The 19,011-nt window shown below is 39.6% G+C and overlaps 1 protein-coding gene across 2 annotated transcripts in view; it reads right to left on the bottom strand.

Moving 5' to 3' along the window:
- RYK (receptor like tyrosine kinase) overlaps positions 1-19,011 on the bottom strand; it is a 102,669-nt gene that overhangs the window by 49,310 nt on the left and 34,348 nt on the right. For both annotated transcript variants that reach the window (XM_030873446.3, XM_030873447.3), the window contains exons 3-6: positions 11,922-12,021; positions 10,063-10,197; positions 6,801-6,854; positions 2,996-3,140 (exon numbers count right to left, since the gene is read on the bottom strand). In XM_030873446.3, the coding sequence (XP_030729306.1) occupies positions 2,996-3,140; positions 6,801-6,854; positions 10,063-10,197; positions 11,922-12,021 (434 nt within the window). The remainder of the gene's footprint in view (positions 1-2,995; positions 3,141-6,800; positions 6,855-10,062; positions 10,198-11,921; positions 12,022-19,011) is intronic.

The following is a 19,011-nucleotide window of genomic DNA, read 5'->3' as shown; positions in this document are numbered from 1 at the left end:
AACAGGGAAAGACTACAGTATAGACAGGGTACAGATCAATCCCTCTGTGGAAGGACTTTACAAAAGCTCTGCATCTCCAGAATACACTCATCTGGCACAACACAGAGACTGAGAAGATGAGCTTATAGTGTCAGGAGAGGGAAAGTCACACACTTGGGCTCCAACTGCCCCTGGCATGAGCACACCTCAGGCAGTTTTATTCTCTGCCTCTAAATAAGTTCTGTGTATAAGAGGACTCTGGCTCCTGAGTGTCAGGAATGGAAGAACTCTGTACCATCCCTGTGCAAGCAATTCCATGGAGCCATGGGTCCCATCAAACCTCACAGGGCTGCTGTGAGGATTAAGAGGATTAATGGATGTAAAAGCACATGGAACAGTGCCTGGCATATAACAAGTGATTTATACAATTACAGTACTGAGTTATTACAATACAGCTATTACAACAATAATGAGTCCCTTCTGTTGCTCAGCCCTGGTCCTAGAAGTGCAACCCTGAAAAAGTTATTTAATCTCTTCCAGCCTGTTTCTTTATCTTTAAAACAAGGACAGTACCATACCCATAAGTGGCTGTGAGTGTCAAATAAGATAATACATGTAAAGTGCTTGGTACAGTACTGGTAAATAGCACTCAATGAAATGGTAGCCATTGTTAACTCAGTGGCCCCAGCACAGAGGGAAGAAGCAGTGTCTCTTAAATGCTATTAGATCACTGGATGGGAACTTTCTAGTCACCACTATTAGCTTGCCTGGCATGTAATAAATAACAGCTAGTAGAATAGGAAAGAGATGAAGAAGAAATTAGTCCATCACTACCAACACACTGCAACTTTCTGAAAAGAAAAATCATAATAATGGCAATTACTATATGCCAGGCTTGTTCTAAGAGTTTACACTTTTATTTCACTAAAACTTCCCAACATGCCTACAAAGTATGTGCCATGATCATCTCTGCTTTAGAGATGAGGAAAACTGAGACATAAAGCAGCTACAAAACTTCCTCTATCTGGGCCTGTAGCACAGACGGAATTCAGAGACGTGCTGGCTCCAGTCCATGCTCTTAACCACTAGGCTGTACTCTGAAAACAAGTGATGATGAAAGCTGCTTCTATTCAGTCAATGTCTGGGAACATCTGCCTGAAAACTAGAGAACTGGAACACCAATTCATGGGTGGTAACAAATTATTTCAGCAGCAAAGGTATAAGCCCCATGGATTCTGAAGTTCTTGCACAACTCTGATCTCTGTGGGTTCAGAGCCCCCACCACCACCAGCAAGCATTCAAGGAGAATGTGTTTATCAAGACAGACCACTAAATGCCATGCCTTCCAGTGACCTCTAACTCTGCCATATCCTCTCTAAGTCCCATCAAAATGTTCCTGTTACTTCACTTCCCCCTCAGTACTTTCTCTACAAAACCTGATTGTAAGTAACACAACCATATATACAAAACATACTCTGAAACACCCCACCCGTGAATTTCCCTTCTCACTCTGACCTCCTCCCTCTTCTTTCTCTACTCAGATAAAGAAAGGGTAACAGAGGGGACAGAGAGTAGTTAGGGGCAGGAATTAATCCGACCAGGATCCCCATCCCCTTGTGCTTTTGTTTCTGCCACACATATGCTTACCCGCTGTACGTATGGCACCATGTAGGACTGGGAAGTCAGCAGTAAGATGCACTGCTCCCTAACTGGGAAAAGCTTACATTCCAGCAGGAGAGACAAGTACACAAAAACTGATTTTAGAAGGAAAAAGTAAAATAATTGCTACCAAAAAGAGAGAGAGACAGAGAAACGGAGAGGGAAGGAGAGAGAGACAAAGAGAGGAGGGAGAAATTGATGGTTGGGAGGCTTAAAAAAGAGTTCATAGAAGAGATGGCAATGGAGTTGAAATGTTAAGAATGGTTTGAACCAGTGGAAAATGCAGGGAGCCCTGTGGGCAAAGGAAAGCATGAACAAAAGTCCTGGAGGGCAAAGTGTAGGGCAAAAGTGAGGAAAAAATAATCATTTAACTGGAGCATGAAGTTAAGGATGAGAGACAAGGCAGGCTCATCTCCAGACTGTAAAGGAGGGTGCCTTGAAAGCCAAGTCACGAAGCTGAGAATGTCTTCAGTCAGCAACTGGGAATCACTGAGGAGGGAAACGAGAACTGTGCACTAGGAAAATAAACCTGTCTATGATTCCATCTTTACCTCTCACCCTATCCTGGCTATAACGTCCTCCTGGTCATCTTGACTCACCCAGGCTGGGACGGGCACTTGTTTTATTCCCACACTATAATACACATACCACAATCATCAAATTTACAATCTTTTATAATATGGGTTAATGTCAAAGATTAAATACTTGAAGCCATGAAGTATATCATTACTTTTTTTTTATTCCTAGCACTTAGCATAACATCTAATCCAGTGTATCTCAAAGCCTACACATTAGACTCATCCAGAAAGCTCTAAGAAAAATACTGACGCTCAAACACCACCCTAGACCAATGACATCAGAATTTCTGGAAGGGGGTACCTAAGTTCTGATGTATTTTAAAAGCTTACCCATGACTCTAATGTGTGACCAGGTTGAGAACTAATGATTTAAATCATAGCAGGTTCTCAATAAATGTTAATAAATTGGATGGATGGATGGATGGATAGAAGGATGGATAGTGATGGAGGGACAAACTAGGAGAAAGAAACAGGGCTATTTCAAAAAGGTACTAAGAGTCTAGAAGAGAGTCATGTCAAAGGGGATAGGGAAAAAATTGATCTCTACTACTTCTCCACCAACTAATAAACTAACTTCTGACTTCACAGATTTTTAAAAATAAAATTAGAGAAACACAAAGACAGTATTTTTTCAAGTATTTTTTCCCTTGGCTAGGGAAAGCCTCCCATCCTTCTTCCCCTGCACCACTGTGCACCAGTGGGCATGGGTGTGTGTGGGCTCCCATGTAAATGCCAACAACTGCTTTTATTTTTTTCCTTTCCCAAAATATATACGATACCTGTCATCCAGTTCAATCCTTTTCATACTATGAAGGTGCAAAACAGCTAATATTATTGCTACAAGAAATATTACTGCACAGCAAACCCCTACGCTGATATAAAATACACGTGTAGAAGTGGTTGGAGCTGCATGTACAGGATCATCTGAAATAAAAATGAACAGCACATTAAGCTTTTTAAACAAATATCATCAATTGCTTTGTGACCTAAAATACACAATGAGTACCCTGTTCTTTGTAAAAGATTTTCATTTCATGTGTCCATTCTTTGATAAGATCAGTTACCAGTAGCATGTTGATGTAAATTCACACAATTTAAAAAGTGTTTTTGTTGTAGTAAAAGAGGGATTTTAAATAGAACTTTTGGTTAATGAGTAAAATTTACAAATGGTATACATATAATAAAACATCTATAGCAGTGCTGTCCAATAGGGGAATGCTCTATGGGGTGCATTCCAATACAGCAGCCACTGGCCACCTGTGGCTATTAAGCACTTGAAATGTAGCTAGTACAATGGAGGAACTGAAGTTTTAATTTTATTTCATTTCAATTAATTTAATGTTAAATAGCCACACGTGGCTAGTAATTACCATACTGGACAGCAAGCTCTACAGACCCTTCCTCAACAGTGACACCTGGTACGGAGAGATCAGACATCTTTGTTGCCGATGACCACTAACTCACAGGGGGAGGGATATACAGTAGAGCGACCCACAGGTAAAACAAACAAACAAACCTTTCATCTTTTTCACTTTTGAGAGTAACAGAAATTATTTTGCTTATCTGTTTTTAAAGATAAAAGCAGGAAAACAAGACTATACTCATGAAATAAAATAACAGTCACCTTAACACTATTCAAAAAGAAAGAAAGCCTCAGCAATAGCGGAAATAATTCAAAGACACAGAGACACATGTATATACATACACACAGAAACAACTGAGAAAGAGACACAGAAACAAAGATCCGCATGATAAGAGCAAGCAGAATGGAAGACAGAGAAATAGAAACAGAACTGGTGTAACTGGAGATTCATGTAAGTTTTGATGAGTACTCACATCAGAATTCTAGTGAAGAATTTGGATTTTATCCTAAATGATATAGGAGGTCACTGCAAGGCTTCAACGAAAGGAATGATACACATGATCATACTTGAAAATAAAAGAAACAAAGATGACTCTGCATGCTGTATAAAGAATACTGTGGGGAGGAGCAAAAGCAGAAGCAGGAACAAATCAGGTTACTACAGCAGTCCAAGAAAGAGAGAGCAGTGGCTTGGACAAGAGTGTTATGGTGAAGGTGAGAAGTTCACGGATTGGGAAGCAGAGTCAACAGAGTTTGCTAATGGATTGAACCGGGGTAGAAAGAAAAAGAGGAAGCAAAGCTTTGGCTTAAAGAATTAGGTGGATAAGGTACCTTTACAAGCAGAAAAAAGAAGCAGGTTGGGGAAACAGAGAATCAAGAGTTTTGTTTTGTCCAAGAGTACCTAGTATACATCTACATGGAGATGTCAAATTGACAGAAATACAAATGTGGAGTTATGGGGATAGGTCAGGACAAAAGATAAAAGTCATAGCTTTCAAAAACTTAAAAATAAGATTGCTTTCTAAAAGTTAAACTTTGAATCAACAAATAATAAACCAGAACAGATCAATGCAGAGAGACCGAATGGCTTCTAGGGCAGCTAGACTTGACAGCAGCCTGAATGAAGGTATGACTTTCCTTAAGAATGCCACAGGCCGTTCAACCTTGAAGGGGTGGGAAAGGAAGGTCCCAAAGGCTGATGTTGGCAGTATCCATCTCAGCACACTCCAAGGCAGAGGAGAGGGTACCGCTCTGCTGGGCAGGTCCCCAAATGCGCCCCGCCTGACTACCTCCAAATTCCAAGGCTTGTGTATGCACTGTTCCCATTCCCTCACTTTGACATTTCACCTGCCACCACCTAGTCACCCTTCAGGTCTCAGACGAGATGCCACCCTCCTCAGGAAGCTCACCCTCATTCCCAGAGGAGATTACTTGCCCCTCTCCTCAGGATTTCCAAAGCCCCTTGTGCTGGCCTCGTCACAGCCTGCCACAAGATACTGTTGTCACTGGTACTGCAACTCCATTTCCTCTGCTACATTAGAAACCCATGGGGGCTTACAGAATCTGCTTTGTTCAGTTTAATCCTCTGCCTCAATCATACCACCTGGCACATCATAGCCTCTCAGTAAACGTTAGATGGATGAATACACAGAAAGGGAACGGAGGAGAGAGGGAGCAACGAAGAGGCAGACAGAGACCAAGGATACGCAATACTGTATTCTGCTTGTCAGAAATAATAACCCTACTAGCATAAAAGAAACAGATAAAATCACCAGAATTTTACAAGTAAAGTTGGAGAGCAGCAATATTTTAAAAAATAGTTTTATTTTCTTCTCAAAGACAAATCCAAATGAAATATTTCTAAAAGGCAGACAAATCTCATATTATTTTACCTTCAAAAATGGTCTACTTTGAGACAACCAGATGCTTTGTGTCTCTTGAGGCGATAAAAAAGATAAACTAGGAAGCACATACTACCATCTATGAATTATTCTAGCCAAAAGAGTTGGTTCTCAACCTAACGAAGTACAAAATCTAACTACCAGTTTAGAAGAGAGAAAAACATGTTAAATGACACCACAAAAATGCAGATGTGGAAAATTCTATGAGACAAATGACTCAATTTCTTCAACAAATAAATGACATTGAAGGGAAGGGGGTGGTTTCTGATTAATATAAAATACATGTCAACCAAATACAGTGTGTGTAGGCTTCATTTGGATCCTGATTCAGGGAAGAAACTATACAAAGACAATTTTGAGACAATCAGGTTAATTTGAACATGGACTAGCTATCAGAAGATATTAAGGAGTTAATTTTGTTACATGTGATAAATCAAATACAAGTGAATAGGTGTTGGGTGACTGTGGCTTTTTTGATGGCCTTTTAAAAAGTTACCTACCCTGAAACATTTATGGGGTGAAATGATATGATGCCTAGGATGTGCTTTAAAGTACTACTCTATCCTTCCCCACCCATGCACCCAACTGAAAAAGGAGGAAGGAATCAACGGTACAGGACTGGCAAATGTTGATCATTACTGAAGCAGGGTGATGGTCACATGGGGGTTCATCAAAACATTCTCTTGACTTCTGCATACTTGAAATTCCCTCCCTCGATTTTGTTTTAGTTTACTTCCATAAAAAGAAATCTAGTAACATTTTAAGACACTGCTATTAAATTCAGGAAGAGTAAGAGTTAATAATGTATTCATGTCAGAAAAGGAAAAAGAAGTCTAAGTTATACTACCTTACACAACCATTATCAAAAAATAAAAATCTCCTTCAAGTTTCTGCTCTGTAGGTTTAAACAATGTGGATATTTAAGCCTGTATTTTCACCTGGATGAAACTAGCTGAGGGTTACCCAGGCCATGAATTAGATTTTCTATCCTTCTGTTAAACAGATGAAGATCTTACACATATTTCACGTTCATACTTTAATTATGACCATTTGAAATGATGATATAAATTCTTACTTATAAAAGTTTTTTAGATCACATGAAATATGTATGAATTTTGCTTTACAAAATTTTCAATATTCTAATAGTTTCATCTGAACATACCAATCTACAAAACATCAGTGAAATAAGCAGCATGGCGTCATTTAATCTTTTGACAAACTGGAAACCACAAAACATCCAAGCTACACAAAACCATGTTCATTTGCAATCCATCATTTTTCATCCCTAATGATGGAAAAAGATAATACAGTAACACTTACAAATAGTTCTGCTAGTGTTTTTGTCCAAGGATGAAGTTTTTACTTCTTCAAGTTCTGAATTAAAAAGATAAAAGATGCTTTAGAAATTCTTTCTTTTCCATGAAAATCCTTAAATACCAAATTATATTTTCTGAATTTTTTCTCACATAGCTTTATGTTCTAACAGAAGTCCCTGAACTAAGTAACAAGGTATTTGTTGCAAGATAATACACATATAGATAGCTAGTGGGAAGAAGCTGCATAGCGCAGGGAGATCAGATCAGTGCTTTGTGACCACCTAGAGAGGTGGGATAGGGAGGGTGGGAGGGAGATGCAAGAGGGAGGGGATATGGGGATATATGTATACATACAGCTGATTCAGCTTGTTATACATCAGAAACTAACACAACATTGTAAAGCAATTATACTCCAATAAAGATGTTAAAAAATATATATATAATAAATGCTACATTACTATTCTGATAATCATCACTATATTCATCAATCAATAGTCTATGCCTATATTAGCCAATGGGTATTACTTACAGATAGATGCTCAATGAAAAAGGGTTTTTGTGGTCAAGAAGTCTGGGGAAAGCTACATACTATAACATCTGTGGAGGTTCACAGTGCACATTAGCAGAGTGCAAAGGCTCTGAGGAGTTTGAGAGTAACAAAACCTGTCTGATCCAATAATTTACACCCTCATAAAGGAACATTTTCTTCCCAGTAACACCCATTAACATATACAGTACATGTATGTTTTCTGTGGCAGACAGTTTTCCAAATGTAGTAAGCTGGAAAATCATATAAATATATTAGGATCACATATTAAAGAGTCATGAATGTAAACTGGATGATTAGGGTGGCCAGAAGTATGACCACCAAATAAAAAGGGTGGTACTATATTAAACTTAAGTCTAAAACAGAATAGAAAATTACATCAACTGTTAATTTTCATGTACATATTAAAGAAAATGGAGAAGGTATGGGATTATTCTGAATATCGGCTAATCATTAACCTTAGTAGGCTCCACAGACCCCATCACACTTGACCAACATTCTGCCTTTAAGCACTAACAGATGAAGCGCCGTGGTACAGGCAGCGCCACCTCCCTAGGGGCCAGGAACCACCTATTCTGCATTCCTCACTGACTGCCTATGCACGCTTAGGTGACCACTCCAGGTCCCAGTCTCCTCATATTATATAACGACTAGGTTGAACTAGTGTCTCTGAAGTCTTCTTTGGCTTTAAAATTACATAAAGGTATAACTGGATATGTAAGAACTGACAAATGTATCAAAACACCAAAGCTAACATGGGACTAACTTTTCATTTTAAAAATGTCCATTCTGACGAGATCACGCATTCAGGGTGGTGTGGCCATAGACTAAAAATGTCCATTCTGCATAAAGAAGTGCTGAAAATACATGTGCATGCACACACACACAAACACACACGCACACACACACCACACACATAATGCAACACCATTTAGCCATAAAAAATAAGGAAATCCTGCCATTTGCAACAACATGGATAGACTTTGAGGGTCTTATACTAAGTGAAATAAGTCAGACAGAGAAAGACTATGAGATATTCTATGATCTCACTTATATGTATATAGAATCTAAAGAATCAATTTTTTTTTTAATCGTAAGAAAAGAGATCAGATTTGTTATTATCAGAGGCAGGAGGGAGGAGGAACTGGAGGAGGTAGTCAAAAGGTACAAACTTCCAGTTATAAGATAAACACTAGGGATATAACGTACAGCACTGTGTACTTTATATGTTATTTAACACAATATGTTAACTGTATGATATATGTGAGAGTTGTTAAGAAAGTAAATCCTAAGAGGTCTCATCACAAGGAAAAAATTTTTTTATTTTTTTGCTCTTTCTATTGTATCCATATGAAATGATGGATGCTAAGTAAATTTACTGTGATAATCATTTCACAATGTATGTAAATCAAACCATTATGCTGTACACCTTAAACTTATACAGTGATGTATGTTAATTATATCTCAATAAAACTGGGGAAAATATACATGGAGAGTAACTGTTTACTTTACATTTACTCTAATTAAAAGATTAAATTAGAGCTTAAAAAATGCCCATTCTAATGCAGTACAGCTTTTTTACTGGCATGTTATCTGGACATTAGCCATTATAACTCATGTGCTGGCCTCAGGCGTTCTCATAACACTCAGCACTAACTTTGACTAGGAAATGTGTTAAGAGACAGTTTGCCAAAGAAGCCAAAGAAGCAAGAGCACGGGTTTGCAACCCAGCTCCACCACTTAGCTGTCCGGCCTTGGCAAGTTGGTTGGATTCTCTGAGCCTCAGCTTGCTCCTCAGAAAACGGAGATAATGAGAGAACCTACTGCCTAGGGCTGCTATAAGCATTAAATGGGTTTAATGTGTGTAAAGCACTTGGAACACAGTAAGCACTCAGCAAGTTTAGAGGGGTTTTCTTTAGCTTTTTTTTTTTCCTATCTTAGATACTAACCAGCTCTACCAATGTGACTTTGTAAATTCAGGTCACTTTAATCTCTCTGGAACTTAAAAGTGAGTGGGTTGGACTAGATAACCTTTAAGGAGAATTCTAAAATTCTTTGATCTATGACCTAGCATGCTGAAGCTCTTTCATATCCACTGTAATTTCTTGAGCAACAGATTATTCAAAACCAAAAACTACCAACATGTATTAAGTACCCACATATGGTATTCTAAGTTTCAGGTGATTAGCTTCAATTAATCTAAAATCAACCAACCAACCAATCTCTTGAAACAGGTTATTATGCCATTTTACAGATGAAAAAAACTGAGACTTAGGTTAAGAAACCTGTTCCAATTATCCTGTCAAGAGCAGAGCTGTAATTCTAACGCAGGTCTTTCTGGCCCCAGGGCAATTCTTCTACATAATGGTAATTCATAAAGGAAACATAGTTAACACCCCATTACTCAGGGGTCCCTATCAAAATTACCTGATTTCTTTACCTCTTCAGCCACTAGTGCTATTTCACATTCCTAAAGGACAACGTCCTTAGCAATTCTGATCAAAATTTTGAGAAAGCAGGAAGTAAGTGGGGCCTGAATGAGATTCCTGGCTACAAGCTATCTAGATGATTATTTTGGAATTTCATCAGTTAGTGCTCTCTTTTCTCACTTGCAACTATAATCAAGATTTGATCACAAATCTGTAAAAAGATGACAAAATCTATTTTTGACCTTCTCACATCTATATAAAACACATACTTTGGTAAATAAATTCCTTACTTTTGTAGCACATTTTCCTTCGTTTAAAATTTAAGACTGTAAAGTTTTTTGAAGAATTTACTGTCAAGTTGAGCTGCATTAGTATCATAACCTCAGAATCTACTTTGCCAGTACAGGAAAGCTCGACCCGAAACACTGTTTAAAAAAGAAAAAATATTTTAATTTTCTAAAAATCAACATTAATGCCCACTGAATAATTTAGAATTTATTTTGTTTTCAATAAAACTACAAATAATACATTTACATAACATACTAAGCAGAAACTTTCAGAGAACTTATCTTTAGACTACACAGCTTTGGACATTAAGTACTTCATTCATTACAGATATAAAAGTTAGCATTAAAGAACAAACCAAGACATAAAGGAAGAGAATTATTTTCAAATTTGCTCATGATTTTTAATATATCAATTTGTCTCATAAGTTCTCTTATTATAATAAAGCTACAGAATCATAAGGCAAACCCTACTACCTCATCAGTCACAATCAACAGTAATAACAAAAATTACTTGATAAAAAAGGAAAGACAATTCACCACCAAAATGCAATTATGTATTATTCTTAATGAAGAGATTAAAAATAAACCTGTAAATGAAACTGATAAATTCTCAACTATGAATTAAAAAGAAAAAAAAAACCTTTCTAAACAGGAACTGGCTTTTAATCAATTAATGTAAGCAAGGGGATAACAGACTTTGGTGCACTTTTTTTTTTTTTTTCCAATCTTTCAGTTTAAGACTCTTTTTCTACAAATTTAGAATACATCATTCTACCATCTACATCAGCATATGAACAATATGGGCATTTTAAAATTTCTTTACTGGCCCATAAAAATTAACCAGCCTTCCCATGTTTTCTTAAAGCTTGGATTAATGAATGTCACTAATAACAGTGAGTAAGACTGTCAAAAAAGTTCCATAACACTGGGGCTTATACTGTCAAGTTTAAAAATTTTTCGTTTTCTTTAAATCTCACATCTTCAGAAGCCTCTCTCAAAAGGCTGGCTCAAAAGTAGTTAAATTGGTGTAAATATGACACTTAAATGTTTTACTCAGACATGTCCTGAGTGCCTATCCTGTTCCAGATGTTATGCTAGGCACCCAGGGTAGATAGCTGAAAAAGACAGCTCCTGCCCTCAGGGTGGCACAGGCTAGAGGGAGAAAGAAAGAATTACAAGATAATGTGATCAGTTCAAAACAGTTAAATACAGAAGAGTTAACAAATGGAGGGAGAGGAGGCAGGAAAAGGAGAGTACAGATTTTGAGTCTTGCAGAATATTTAGTATGAATAGAAATTCACAAGCAGGAAAGATGAAAAAATGGTTCCAAATACAGAGACCAGCTTGTGCAAAGGCATGGCTCTGAGAACTACATGTAGCATGGCACTGCTGGAACACTGGGGCAAATGCAGCAATAAGGTTTAGACAGGCAGGCAGGGGCAGATGTAAACACAGCACACTGGCTGGGGAGTGTGCAATGTACTCAGCTGACTGGGGTGGGGGCACTGAGGGGCTTGATATCACATGGTCGGAAGTGAGTGTTTGGCAGTTATCAGGGCTGCAGTGTGGGAACTAACGGAAGAGAAACAAGACCAGACAAAGGGACCCAGCTGGGGGCCAACAATGCATATAAGGAGATAGAGAAGAGCTGAGTGCAGACACTTCTGGAAGGGTTGGAAAAGAGGAAATGGTTTAAACAGTCCAAATAACCCCTATTTAAAAAAATTACTTTTCAAAGTACTTATGTGTCTGATACCTACGTGTGTGCGTAGAATACTACATTATCAGTAGTTTAACTGTTCTTTGAGAGTACATGGGACACAGTTAAAAACAGTATGTTAAACTCTGTCACTGAGACTCACCTGATAAAGTGCGTGGAACTTCCCCCTGAGCAGAAATGTTGACCTGGGGCATGTCCATAGCCACAAAATTGTCTACTTGGAATCCCAGCTTATATTCAACCTGTAAAATGGAGAAATAAACAAACTGGATCCATCATAACAGAAAAGGCACCAACAGCTTGACCTCACTGATTTAGGTCATTAACTAATGAATGCATGAGCCTTTCATAAGAACAAATAATCTAGCTATTTTTTAAAAAGTCCAAATTGTCAGAAACAGTGCTAGGAATGTTCCTTTTGTTTTAAACAGTTGGAAGAAACCAAGCCAGGGAAGTTGAATATATGCAAAGTAGCTAGAGTGGGAATCCAGCTCAGCTGCATCTGATTCTAAGACTTTTCCCCACCAGACTGCATTGCCTCTTACATGACCCATTAGATTACTGTCTTGGGGGTGTGTTTATTTTTTTCTTCCAGTTTTATTGAGATATAATTGACATATATCACTATATAAGTTTAAAACGGTTACAGCATAATGATTTGACTTACATACATAATGAAATGCTTATCACCATAAGTTTAGGGAACATCTATCATCTCATATAGATACAAAATTAAAGAAATAGAAAAAAATTTTTCCTTGTGATAAGAACTCTTAGAATTTACTCTCTTAACAATGTTCATATATAACATACAGCATTGTTAATTCTATTTATAAGGTTGTACATTATATCCCTAGCACTTATTTATCTTATAACTGGAAGTTTGTAGTACCTTTTCATTGCCTTCATCCAATTCCCCCTGCCCACCTCCTCTGGTAACCACAAATCTGATCTCTTTTTCTATGTGTTTCTTTGTATGTTTGTTTGTTTTTGAGGTATAAGTGACCTACAACGCTATATTAGTTCCATTTATGCAACAGTGATTTTTCTATACATTTCAAAATGATCACCAAAATAAGTCTAGTTACAATACATCACCACAAAGATATTGTTTAGTTATTGACTATACTGCCCACACTGTAAATTTCATATCCTTGACTCTTTTATTTTGCAACTGGAAGTCTGCACCTCTTAATCTCCCTCATCTATCTCTTTCGTCCCCCTCTACCCTAACTCCTCTGGTAACCATCTGCTTGTTCTCTGTATTTATGACTCGGTTTCTGTCTTGTTATGTTTGTGCATTTGTTCCTAGGAATTTTCAATTGGATAAAAATTCAATCCAGTAAGCCACCCTCTATTTCATGCTCAGAACAGTACCCCCACTCTCCTGTACAATCTGCCATCTAGGATTCAGAAATTCTGCTGAGGACTACAGCCACTGACAGAGAAGCCCTGGAGAGGCAGATAGATATGAAGAGCCAAGGGGCTGAGATGTATAATTTACAGACCATGACTAGTCACCAATGTCTTCTCTATTTGATAAAAGCCAAGCTCTGAGGGCCTGCATGTGACTGGGATGAAGGTCTATTCTACAGACCCACTCACCTCACAAGCAGATTCCAATGTACAAATTTCTCATAGAATATCTAAGCCACATTCTCTAGTCCAGCTTTCACCACTGAGAAAGTTTATATTTGGATGCCCATCTAACCTCTGGATCTATTTCTCAAGTGATTCAGAATCAGGAAAGGAAGAGGGGTGACTAGGAAGATGTCCTGGGAACACCAATATTCTCTATCAATACCTGGCCTACACAGGTGGCTCAATAGAACCAATCAGCATCAATCAATAAATACATCCTGTTGCTAGAGAGATGTTCATGAAAGAAAGAGTTCAAAGTGCAAAGCAATAGGTGAAATTCAGAATGGCTGCCACCTTCAAGACCTTCAGTGAGGCCTTATATTTCACACTACTCTTTGTCCTGCCCTTGGGGACTCAATAAGAATGGTACCCCTCTCCCAGTCAGTGGTCACAAGGGCTTTTTGGTGGAGGCTGGGACTGGCAGAAGCCAAAGGGCAGTGGGTTAGGAAAACAGTAGTAGAAAAGAGGTCCAAGAAACCGTTCTTCAAGAAACTTAACTAGGAAGAATGTAATCAGGTAATGGTGGGGAGCAGGGCTGGGGATGGGTGGTGGGGTAGATTTCAAAGCCCTTCTTTCTTCTTTTTTCAATGGAAGATACTCAAACATGTTTATATGCTAATGAAAAAAACCAACAAAAAAAGACTTAACAAAGAGGAAACAGGGAAAGAGTAATCTTCCAGATTATAAAAGAAAGGATGGACACCTGAGTATTAACTGGGTCAGGAGGTGTTTAAACCATGGATAAGAAGGGCTCAATCCAATGACTGTAACTCCCCCTCTGGGTTTCTCTTTTCACATGCTCCTTGAAAGTCCCAGAACGCTGTAGGGAGTATGCAAATATTAAAGTATTGCTTTACAGTTAAGATAGGTATACAAACAATTGTTGAAGGCTGTATTCGGTAAGTGCCACGTTCACAACAAAGGGAATGTTCTTGCTGCTGCACATCAGTGACTTAGTGGCACCTTGGCTAGAAGTGTTCCCTCTCATCTTAGCAGGCCAAAATACCATCACTGCCACTAGGGGGTGAGAGAGAGCTGCAGCCCAGAAAGTCTGGGCCCAGAATGGGCAGGCTTTCCCAGCAACACTCATTGACTAAGATTAAGAGAATGCATTGACTATATCCCTATATCCATGCTACCTCTAAACAAGGCAATACATGAAGGGCAAGTGCATGAAAAAAAAATTAAGCACAGTCAGCAAGAACTGGATTAGAACCATGAGACTGTGTGACCATTAGGTAAATTACTAACTTTTCCGAGTTTCAGTTTTTATAAAATGAGGCTAGCATAACCATGTTATGAGGATCAAATAAAATAATTAAGATGACACACCTGTCAGTCTGGCACAGGCCCCCTTTAATAAACGCAGACCCCAGTGGCATCAGCAATCATTCCAGAGTAGCTACCCTAGGCCCTGCTGCACTTCCCCGTAAGCACCAGCCTACTGACCCCAGAGATTCTGACACAAGCTTTCCTATGCCCTGCCAAGAACAATACTGCTGCCCTTCTGTTTTGTCCCCCATCTTGGGAACGCCACTATTCTAAACAGCCTCCCATACTCTCAGCCTCTTCATAAGTGTCTTCCCCACCTTCTCCCCCAGACTGGCTTTCCTAACCCTCAACCCTCAGGGCCTAGACAGTAGGGTCAGCATTCTTTCAGAATCATTAGGTCCTACACACCCCTTCCTCATGCAAAACCCCCTATACTCTGAAGCTCCCAACTTCTACTCATAACGGCTATTTCTCACGCCAACATCATCAGTGACACACAGGGACTCTGCAGAGGCCTGGGCGCTTGCCTCACTCTGTCTCCTGCCATCTTCCTGATGGCTTCAATATTAACATTCAGTATTCCTATGTACTGAAGAATTGCCCCACAACCAAAACAAATGCAAAAATCCCACTCTATCAAAGATCCCATCATAACATCTGATTCCTATAAAACCGGTTCTTTGTCTCCAACACTCTGATTCAACCAACATTTATGAAGCACATTTGTAAGCCAAGGGCTATGCTCATAGTTGGGATGCAATAGCCAGTAAAGCTATTTCCATCCTCTCCAGCCTAGCTAGTGACCTGGTTTCACTTTCCCACAGACTGTGCCCCAAAGAAGACTAGTTACCGACACAGTCGTATTGCCATCAGGACTCTGACCACCTCTCACTCTACTTCTGCTGCCCAGCACTGCTGGGGGAAATCACACCTGGAAGAGAAAGTTGCTACGACACAAAGATGATCCCCAGCTTCAGGGCAGGCCGTTAATCCTGCTCAGCAATCCCTTCCCCACTCACCCCTCTCTCCCTAGTCTTCTCACTCCAAATCTCACAGGATCCACAGCTTCACCACCTGCTGCCCTCTCCACTTCCCTTCTCTCGGACAATGCTCTTGTCCCCTGCGGCTGGCACACAGGAACCCCCTTTCTGCCTTTCTTTTCAGCTCCAGGCAGATCTGTTTAGAACACTCAACCTTTGCGCACCAGTCCCAAGGAGAGATCTGTTCTCCTCTCCAAATGATAAACCCTTCTCTCCTAGTATACTAGTTCTAACCCACTTCACCACTGATGGGATTTTGTGTCATCAACTCATCTCTCTCACTCTCCTATATCTTCATTTTCTCCCATATGCCCAATTACCTACTAGACATATCTACCTAATAATCTTACAGCTCTCAAATGTGGCAGATTCAAAACCAAACTTATTATGCTTCCCCACACTTGCTGTCTCCTTTATTCTAGGTCTCAGTTATTGCAAGCAGAGGCACAGCTAGTCAGGGACCAGAACCCCTGGGGCAGCAGATAAAGCCAGCGGCAAACAGGGTCAAAGGCCTTATCTGCAGTGCTAAAGGCGGGAACAAGACTAGCTCTGGAGAGTCTCAGTGCAGCCAGGGGTTGGGGGCGGAGAAGGGCAGGAGGGAGAGAAGTAAGCTTGTGAGTGGAGCTGGGTAGAGTCAGGGGCATGGAGAGAGGTGGTGAACGGGCTGAGTAAGATTTCTGAAAAGCCCAAACCTTTGGCCAAGAGCAGCCTGGAACACTAAGTGTGAAAGCACCATGCCTGTCCTTTGCTTCCTCCCTTTTTGATGCTCTCTGCCTAAACGTGAAAGGCATTCCAAAGCAGTTCTCTTCTCCCTCTGGAACCTTCAGAATATAAAATTTTAAATTGCAGTTTCTGGGGTTAGAAACTGCCCATTATTAAAGGCCAGTTTTTTCCTATTTTGGCATGTATCGCTCTATATCGAATCTCACTTGCCAATGATCCTTTGAAGAAACAGATCTGCTCTAAAGCTAACATTTATAATCTACTGGAACAAAGGAAATCTGAACAGCAGTTGTTTATCAGAAAAAAGAATGAGCCAAAATACTTCAGAAAAGAAACTAGAGAAAATATAAATATTTGAATAAGCTAAGAAATAAACATTTTTGGTAATCTTCCCTTACTTGGAAACAAATGGCAATTGCAAAGAGGCAGCTGCTGAGTAAAGCCACTTCCTTTTGGAACACAGTACAGATTTAAAGTGAATACACTTGCCTACAGCCAAATAGGCTTTTAATTCCTCTGAAATTACCAGAAGTGCTGCATTTCTCATAGAAACCCCACTCTGCAGGCGATACAGCAGGCTGAGCCCCAGGGCTGCTGTAGGAACTCTGGACAAGTTCCCTGCAGACCCTCCTGACAATGATGAATTCCTGAAACCAGATATCAGCTATGGGATGGGAGTGAGTGGGGATTGTATTCTGCTACATTTTGGTATATTTTTGCCTTTCAGCTATCTAAAATATCTACTGACACTTAACAGATGCAGTTGCATGTTTTTTTCTGGATATTGGAGAATGTTCTGGAATACAGAAGAAACTAATTATTTCTTAAAGCCACCAGTAGTCTTTTTTTTTTTTCTTTTTGAGTGTGTGGCCTTGTGAAAGACAAGCAACACCAGAGTTCTCATCCCATCTGGAAATGCAATTAACCCATCACATTTACCAACCACTCACTAAGGCAGTGTGACACAATGTCATGAATAAGACACAGCTCCAGCCTCTGAGAAGACCACAACCTGTTCGGCAAGATAAAACAGAATCACGTATACACTGGAGAACACTATCATCAAAAGCTCTGATGTGTTAAAACTAATGTTAAAATATCTACAATGTGAAGTGAAATACCAAGAAGCCTGGAGATCTCTGGAAGCAAATACCTCATCTTCTGGCAATTCTTAAAAAGCAAGAACTACAAAGTGCTGGAGCCTGGGAGCCATGGCCCTCCTTCTGAAAGTTCCTGATTGCATCCCAGAGCCAACATGATCAGGTGAAGAACTCTCCAACATGTCTCTCCTAGCCCCTTGCATGATTTTCCCATTTCAAAAAAATACACACACACACACACCCAGATGCTTATCTATGCACAGACTATCTTTAGAAGGGGAGACTAGAATCAGGTAACAGTGGTTGCCAATGGAAGGGGAACTAGGTGGCTAGATTGCTTGGGGATGGTACTAGGAAGGTGTAGGGGATTTATTTTTCACTGTATACCCCTATGCCTTTTGCATTTTGTACCATATGCATAAATGAAATACTCAAAAGATTAACTTTTAGGGCTTCCCTGGTGGCGCAATTGTTGAGTCCGCCTGCCGATGCAGGGGACACAGGTTAGTGCCCCGGTCCGGGAAGATCCCACATGCCGCAAGCGGCTGCGCCCGTGAGCGGCTGCGCCCGTGAGCCATGGCCGCTGAGACTGCGCATCCGGAGCCTGTGCTCCACAACGGGAGAGGCCACAACAGTGAGAGGCCCGCGTACGGCAAAAACAAAAACAAAAAAAAGATTAACTTTTAAAATAGACAAACTTCAATTAAACAACTGTGCTAAAATCACCGAAGATATTATGACCTAAAACTGGAATTAGGAGCTGCAATGGAAGCCGAACCTGAAATTAGATTTAATGTACACACGTTCCTTAGTTTTTTACTATAAAACATTTTAAGATATAACATGATTAGCACTTTCCTCTAAATTCTTACACCTGGTACAGATGAACTGTGAGATAAGTTTAGCTATATATTCAAACTATGAATTCCATTCATTTTTCCAAATTTACAACTTTATTCAAAGTGAAATATCTGGAAAATCCCAGGTGTGCAACTAGTTTGTCAACTAGCTTGTCAAGTGTACCCAACCTATGTTTTCACATTTCTAGATACAGGAATCCACCACTCCTAAAGCAGCACATTCTAACTTTGAAAAGCTCTAACTGTTCAGAAGTTCCCCATTTGTTGAGCTGTGCCCTGTGGCTTCTACCTGTGCATCTCTTCCATAGTCAGTTAAGGAATACCTGTAACTAACTACCAGGTGCTACACCAGGCACAAGGGACACAGAAAAGGACAAAAGAGGTTCCTACCCTTAACATGCTCAGCACCTTGGAAGGAGACAGACAAGAAAATCAACTACTAAAATATTCTTAGAGTATGATAAGGGCTATGAGGGAGGAAAGAGAAGGTCACTGTGGGTACAGAAAAGGGCACCTGACATAGATGAAATAGAGGTGACACCAAGTGTAAGTTTTGAGATAAAAAGAGTTAATGAGGTAAAGAATGAGGAAGGGGC

This window comes from Globicephala melas, chromosome 4 (genome assembly GCF_963455315.2).
Source record: "Globicephala melas chromosome 4, mGloMel1.2, whole genome shotgun sequence".
Lineage (NCBI taxonomy): Eukaryota > Metazoa > Chordata > Mammalia > Artiodactyla > Delphinidae > Globicephala > Globicephala melas.
The sequence above is the reverse complement of the archived record's forward strand: the minus strand, read 5'-3'. Positions and strand labels throughout refer to the sequence as shown.